The sequence below is a fragment of the Grammomys surdaster genome, unplaced genomic scaffold, assembly GCF_004785775.1.
Source record: "Grammomys surdaster isolate TR1022 unplaced genomic scaffold, NIH_TR_1.0 919, whole genome shotgun sequence".
Taxonomy (NCBI): Eukaryota; Metazoa; Chordata; class Mammalia; order Rodentia; family Muridae; genus Grammomys; species Grammomys surdaster.
Genome location: NW_021605338.1, coordinates 55,967 through 64,006, shown reverse-complemented (window position 1 = coordinate 64,006; position 8,040 = coordinate 55,967). Strand labels below are relative to the sequence as shown.

General features: G+C 40.4%; 1 protein-coding gene across 3 annotated transcripts in view; it reads left to right on the top strand.

The window, feature by feature from the left end:
• Window positions 1–8,040, top strand: part of Kat6a (lysine acetyltransferase 6A) — an 84,145-nt gene that overhangs the window by 54,392 nt on the left and 21,713 nt on the right. For all 3 annotated transcript variants that reach the window (XM_028782876.1, XM_028782878.1, XM_028782877.1), the window contains exons 7-8: window positions 300–616; window positions 2,917–3,035. In XM_028782876.1, the coding sequence (XP_028638709.1) occupies window positions 300–616; window positions 2,917–3,035 (436 nt within the window). The remainder of the gene's footprint in view (window positions 1–299; window positions 617–2,916; window positions 3,036–8,040) is intronic.

The window sequence follows — 8,040 nt, the reverse complement described above, 5'->3', positions numbered from 1 at the left end:
CCTCTCTCCCCTTCTCCCTCTCTCCCTCCCTTCCTTCCTCTCTTTTTTGTTCTGTTCTTTTCCCCAGGGTCTCAATGTGCAGTTTTGGCTGTCCTGGAATCTGCTATGTAGACCAGGCGTGCCTGAACTTATTACAGAGATCCACCTGTCTCTCTGCCTTCTGAGTGCTAGAAGTTTAATTTAAGTATATTTAAAAATAAAGCTATAGATTATTTTATAAGTTTATGTTTTATATTAAATGCAAAGCTCATGATGACTTCGTTTTAATCGTTATTTTTCTTTCCTGTTTGATTCTTTAGATCAAAAGGTCCCTTTAGCAAAGTTCGAACAGGTCCTGGAAGGGGTCGGAAACGTAAAATAACTGTCTCCAGCCAGTCTGCGTCATCTTCAGAAGAAGGCTATTTAGAGCGGATAGATGGCTTGGACTTCTGCAGAGATAGCAATGCCCCCTTGAAGTTCAACAAGAAAACCAAAGGGCTCATTGATGGCCTTACCAAATTCTTCACGCCTTCTCCTGATGGGCGGAAAGCCCGAGGGGAGGTGGTAGACTACTCTGAGCAATACAGAATCAGGAAAAAGGGCAACAGAAAATCAAGTACTTCAGATTGGCCCACAGGTAAAAGTTTGAACCAAGTTTAGAAACAAACATATTCCAAAGTGTATTATTTGCATTGACACTAGTCATATAAAATAGTTCATATTTCATTGTAAAAATTATGAACAAGCCCAATGGCACAGACTTGTAATCGTAATATTGGAGAGTCTGAGGCAGGAGGACCACATGTTCAAGACCAGCCTGGAATACATAGTGAGACTGTATCAAAACAAAAATTGGTATAGAAGAATGTATGAACGGTCTATATTCACCTGTGCTGCTATGTCAGGAATTAGAGCTGGGCTGAAACTGCAGATGGAAATTAGAAAGAGCAGACATGGTTATATTGCTGTTCATTGAAGTATACAGAAAAGTCTAAAATATATGCAGGATGATATGCTTTTGTCTTCAGATCTTGGAGATGGATTTGTAAGTTTTCATATATTAAGCAGCGAGAGAAAGGGCTTCCTATATAGTTCCAGCCTGATAGCCTATGTTTAGACTGATTTCCAGCCTTTCAAAATAGGAGCTACCTATAGTATGGTAGATAATTCAAGTCAGTTTAGACTGATCTTCAACCTTTCAAAATAGAGCTACCTACCAATGGTAGGTAATTCAAGTCAGAGACTTAAGGCCTTAAACAGTCTCTTTTGTAAGGTTTGAGTTAAGACAAAATAGTCATGTCATGGAGTTAAAAGGATTCTGAGAAAATTTGAAAAATAAGAACAAACTGGATCACGGAGACCAAAGTTTCAGGGTCTTACTACAGGAAAGAGTTTTTGTGGTGGTTGTTGTTGTTGTTGTCTTATTTATTTTTTATTTCATGGGAGTCAAATTTGTTGTTTAAAACAATGAAGTTATGAATACAGATTTTAACATTTTTTAAAATTATTCTTCTCTCATGTAATATATCCTGACATCATATATCCCCTACCCTCCAATAGTTTTGTTTTGTTTTGTTTTTAAGTTTTAAAGTCTTACCTACTGCAAGAGAATTTATTTTTGGTTTTCCCCTCTCAGATGTCCCATGAACAAGTGCTTGTATTACCTGCGTCTTCACTCCTGCATATGTGAATGGTGTTGACTGAGCTGGGGAGGAGGTCCTCATCCCTCTCTGAGCCTCTGTTTTGTAACTTACTGACTTGGCTCTCATTAGAGTGCTAGTCATTTACTGTTCACATCAAGACTTTCCATGTTAGATTATGGATGAGCTTCAGTTGGAGCATGGTTATTCAGAAAGATGCACGGTCCATTTATATTAGACTTTCAAAAGGACTTCTAAAATTTTCATTGGAATGGAATTCATAGAAAATGGATTATTGAAAGAATTTCCTGGAAACTTAGAACTAGAAGCTGTTGTAGCAAATGTATAGAAATATGTAGAGAACTAACATTAAACTTTAATCATTGGTGCATTTTACTTTAATAGGCTCTATGATTTTATTTATGCGTTGTAAATATTAAGAACCAGTTTGTACGTCATTTTATACAGTTTCACGGAATGCAGTACTAAGTCTGCCTGCATCTATCTGTTTCGTGCACTAGGGGGCATTGCAACTACTTGGTTACGTTAGACTTGTACTGTCTTTTCAGTTGAGAATGTTGTCATCCTTGAGTTTTTGTCTTCTTTTTCCTCTTGTACTAAATGAATCACAGAGCCAGTCTCTGCAGTCAATTTGAAAAGAACTGTCACTGATTGGTCTTTTCAGCCAGACTCAAAGAGGAGGTCACCAGCAGTGTCATCTTCAGATGCAAAGGATAATGATCTACATAACCCCCATACTCCCTTCACTAATTATTTTGCCCAGTTGAGGAAGAGCCATCATTTAGTGGATGATTATCATAATTTTTCATACTTACCCAGAGGATTATCATCTGTGGTCCTCAGGTTTGTGGAGTTTGTGCTTTGACAGGGCACCCAGATTGTGAAGGGAGTTAGTATTTCCCGGTATCAGTTAACATAACTCTTTTGAAGTCTATATGGTGATTGTTGACACATTAAATTCATGCTAAAAGTGTCAATAGTCACACTTTCAAAATAACATTTCTGCTCTTTAGACCCTTTTCTTGTTCTGCTGTTGAAATTAATCTTTTAATGAATTTAAATTCATTGGTTATATCATATCTTTAGGAAAATTTAAGACAATTTGGGTTTTTTACCAGAAGGACAGATTCTTAATACTTGAGTAATATTTCTGAGAGTCAATTTAATGCTGTCCTTTTCTTGGGTAGAACATAAGTAATGTTAAGGTCTCCAGACTGAAAGTTTTATTAAATTGAAGATAGTACAAATAACACGTGAGTCCTTTCTTTATGTGTAGACAATCAGGATGGCTGGGAAAACAAACAAGAAAACGAGGAGCGGCTTTTTGGGAGCCAAGAAATCATGACGGAAAGAGATATGGAGTTATTTCGTGATATCCAAGAACAAGCACTGCAGGTAAAATTGCATATTCAGGCTAAGTAGTCAAGGAACTGTAAAGGATAGCAAACAGAACTGAGTATATGGTGGGTAAGAAAGAGTGCAGCTTACTCTGAGACAGATGTGCTTGTGCAGAGGTATAGCTCTCCCTGTTACAGAATTCCTTTCCAGCTGCAGCTGCTTATATTTTGCCAAGAAGTACATTGCTTTGGTTATCAATATTAAGAGAGTATACCATATTTCCTTACTGTATTAAGTAAAATTGGTTATTTTACTGTTATTGGTTATGTGTATGAGCATTTTGCCTGCATGTAAATCTGTGTACCATTTGCTTGTTTCCTCGAACTGGAGTTACCGAAAACTGTAAGCTACCATGTAGGTGCTGGAAATCAAACCCAGGTCCTCTGCTGCTGAGCTAACTCTCTAGCCCTTGCAGAAAAGATTTATTTCTAGTCATTTCATGGTCGTTTGTTGTGTGGGTAAAAACTCTTTAGGTTAAAAAAATAGTACATCGTGGTGCACATGACATGGAGGTCAAGAAGAGAGAATGGCAGGAACATAGGTCCTAGTATGGGTCGTTAAAGGTGTGCCCAGTGACCCAACTTCCTTCTTCTAAGCCTCATGTGTTAAGGGTTCTTTCATCTCCAGTAGTTTCATAAGCTGGCTTTGGGGAAACATTAAGAGCCAAACTGTAACAGTGTTCACGTCTGTACATTTGCATACACAAACAGGTCTCATTCTTGGTTCCTTTGCTTTCTTGCCTATGTATCACGTTAGAGCCATTGGCAGATTCAGAGTGTATCCAGGATATGACTGCTCTTAATGCTTCAGAGCCACCCTCATTTGTCTTTGGGTAGTACCATAGTCTCCAGACTGTGCCTGGCCTTCACTCTTCCCTTGCTGCCTTGCCTCAGTCTCTAGTCTTGTCCTTTACACAGAGTAACTTACTTTGTGACCTAAGTGGATTGTGCCAACTTTCTGCTCAGAATACCTCCAGTGTCTTAGCCCTACTTAGAATTTTTAACAAACCAGCATATCTGTCCTTATCTTCAAGGTTTAGGTGCTCTTGTACAAACTCCCCTTGCCTTCCACCCTTGCCCAGTGTTCCCCAGTCCCAGTGTTCCACCTTCTTTCCTCAGACACACCAAGCACCGTCTTACCGTAGCACATGGTACTCTCATGTCCACATGCCTCCTTGACTCACTGTTTGCTTCCTCAAGGTCACAAGGGGAAAACTGCTAGCCGCCTTCTGTGCCACCACCCCTTTCCTGCTGTGTTCCTACAAAGTGCTCATCCTCCCTTGAATTTCTTTTGTTTATTTTGAGACAGGGTCTCACCGTGTATCCTTGGCTAGCTTGGAGCTTACTGTGTAGACCAGCCTGGCCTTGAATTCAAAGCCCTCCTGAGTCTTCTAAGTTCTGGGATAAAAGACTTGTACTAGCATACCCAGTTTGAATGTATTCATTTCTAGGATTTAAGTGCCTTAGGAGCAGACAGTTTGTCTTTACTTACTGCTATAAACTGAGTAGTTTGCCTGAAGTCAAGGCTTTGTTTACTGGCTGGGCATTTCTGCTGGAGAAATAGAATTAGAATAGGTGTAATGGGCATATGAAGAAAATAATGACTGAGAGGTACAGGGGCTGCTGAGCTCCAGGACAAAACATAATAGCAATATGGCCAGTAGTATGTGTGCGTCTCCAGGGGAATAGGTGAACCTCTACAAGAACATAGTCCAATAGACTATGTGTATGTGTACGTGTGTGTGTGCTCGTGTGCACCACAAAGGGATTTAGTATATGAACTTACACAGTAAGAGTTAGATTGATCAATAGTGGTCGTGTTGTTTTAGTTAAGGTTTTACTGCTGAGAACAGACACCATGACTAAGACAACTCTTCTAAGGACAACATTTAACTGGGGCTGGCTTACAGTTCAGAGATTCAGTCTATTATCATCAAGGCAGAAACATGTCAGTGTCTAGGCAGACATGGCGCAGGAGTTGCTGAGAGTTCTTCATCTTCATCTGAAGGCTGCTAGCAGAATACTGGCTTCCAGGCAGCTAGGAGTCTTATAGCCCATGCCCACAGTGACATACCTTCTAATCATGCCACTCGCTAGGCCTAGCATAGACAATCCATCACACACGTGCAGGCTGGTGGCTGTTCACTCCGTAAATCTGGATGCTTCCGCAGTCCAAGTCTGGTGTTCAAGGTCTAGAAGATTTCTATTGCTTCATAGGCAGCCTGTATTAGAAAAGTAAAGAACCTGGAGTTTGCTGTCAGGGGAGGACTATAGCAGCCATCACCTTGATGAGCCTCATGTTTAGGAAGAAGCAAAGGCAGACAACACCACTTTTTTTTTCTGGCTTTATATTGAGGCCACCTATTGGGAGGTTTCATGCAGTCTGAATGTGGGGTCTTCCCCTTGAGTTAAACTTGTCTGGAAATGTTTAGTAGGCACACCCAGAGACATGTGTCTGATGAGTCCAGATCCTGTCAGGTTGGTAATCAAGGCTAACTGTCACACCCAGCACTTCACTGTTTTAGTCATTCAGTGTACAACACAGCAAGCAGACATGAGGATGGATCTGAAGACTGCTGGAGACCCAAGTAAAGGAGCACCCTACAGCAGTTTAGTAAGGTCATATCTTGTGTGAAGGACATAAACACCTAGATAGTGTATGTCTAAATCATTAGCATATGAAGTGGAAATGATCAGAAATTCTGGTTTAGTCATCTTTTTCCATGAGATCGATTTATTTAGAATGTATGTGTATGGCTTTGTATTGAACATACAGGTAAAGATACAGACTCAGGAGCTTTCAGTCTCATTAGAGACACAAATGGCAAATAATCATAAGCACAAAATTCAAATCGCTACTAGAAAGAAGGAAAGAATATACTAGGAGATTGTAATAGGGCTTCCTCGTCTGTATTGCGTGGCTGTGTTCAGCAGATATGTAGAAAGGAGGATGTTTTCAAAGTAATGCTCTCTAGACTGACAAGAGAGTCAGCAAGACTGTGAGGAGAGTGACACAGGGACCTGCCTGGTAAATGGCAGGGTCAGAGGAGTAAAGTGAGGAGCTAAGATCAGTCTGACTAGGGGGTGAACAAGGACCACACAGGTGAGACTGGAGAAACAGGCCACGAGTTGGGATGGGGTTTTTCAGTCACTGTTTTGGGAAGCCCTCAAATGAAATAGCAAGATTATACTCTCATTGAGGTTGGTTTTCTTAGGCTGAATGTTTCCCTCAGTTGGTAAGAGTGCTTACCTAGAATGCACAAAGTCCTAGAGTTTCATCGCATGTGAGACAGATAGTGATGGCACACACCTGTAATCTCAGTACACAGGAGGTGGACAGAGGATCAGAAAACTTTTGGACGATCTTGTGGGAATTCAGTAGTTGATAGGGCAAGATGCAAGTGAGTAAGTGTGTGTGCATAGTTGCTTCCTCATGGAGAGCCTTGTTGACTTTAAACCTGAGTGAGTGGAAAATCCTTCCTCTAAAGGCTACACAGGGGAATTGGGGTGGGGTGGGGTGGGGGTGGAGTGCATCTGTGCATGAGCGCATGTACCAGAGCACTGCACAGCACCACAGGTAAAGGTGTGTGTGGGCAGAGGGTCGGTCTGCCTCTTCCCTGTGGTGATGTGTAAACAGTTATACTGGAACTGGATCTCCACACTCTCATCGGGTATCCGACTGGAGGAGCACTGGGGGGCCGATGGGAGGACTCTCCCATGGCAGACTGCATCACAACAGGTGCACATTCTAGCTTTTCTACTTCCTATTTAATCCAGACTTGGTAGTTTTAGGTTTGAGTATTTGGTTATTCTATTTTCCTGAGTGACCAGTATTACTGTGAGGTGCAAAGACGGAGGAAAAGATCTTTCTTTATAGATTAGAATACTTATAGTCTTTGCTGTGAGGTGCAAAGACGGAGGAAAAGATTTCCCTTTGTTGAGTAGAATACTTAGAGTCTAGAATGCAGCTACAGAGCAGCTTTTTAAAACCTTTCAACAAGATTGCATTTTAATCGTTTTCAGTGTGCTTCTGTACTGTTTTTAGTGGTTGGAAGAGTCCTGGAACTCCTGGTGATACAGTGAATTTTATCTAGAAGATAATCATCTTTTGTTTTAAGGTGTCTCAGGAAGAGCTTGGTCTCACTTGGCTATATTCCAGTGTGAAACCTGAGATGAGTCCCTTGGCCTTTGAGGAAAGGGAATGATTAGGGAAGGGGAGGGAGGGGACTGCCAGTCAGGTGTGGTGATGAGGTTAATTTCTTATTAATAAATTTCAACAAACCTTAGAATGTGAGTCTTTAGCTTTTTAGTTTTGTTGTATGTGTATGTATGTATGGGCTCCAAAGAGGGGACTTTTAATCTCTCAGTGGTTGTAAAAAAACATAACGTTGAAAAATAATTTTGATGTTTTTTTGATGAGGAGTTACTAATACTTCTGTCTGGTCAGTCTAAATTGTGGTTTTGCCATCTTTTTTAGGTGAGTTGATATTTATAAAATGCCCATGATCAACGTATACACATCTATATGAATTTGTTGCTTAGTTGTATGCAGAGTAAATGAGATGGCTTTGAATTTAATGTTTTAGACCTGACTTTTAGAAGCAGCTTGCATTTGAACCTTTGGTGTAGAAAACAAGTCATGAAGGCTATAAGCACCACGTCTTTCTTGACAATGCACTTTAGTTATTACAGGAGTGAGACGAACATGGAGACCATTTCCATTTATAAATAGTAGGAAAGGATTGGCCTGTGTAAAAAAAAAAATGTGAATTTGTTCACTCAAACTGTACAGCAACTAATGACAAAAATCACACGTGGTGCAAATTGAAGACCTTTTGGGTACTTGCTTTGTCATATTCTTTTTATATTACTTTCCCAAGTCAAAAAATGTTTGTTTTCTGTGGTGCTTACATGATCAATACAGGGCATTTATTTTGTCTGTTGCTAGCTAGCAGGAGTATTCAACCCCCTGCTCTCTTAACCCAGCAGTTTATTTTTAAAAA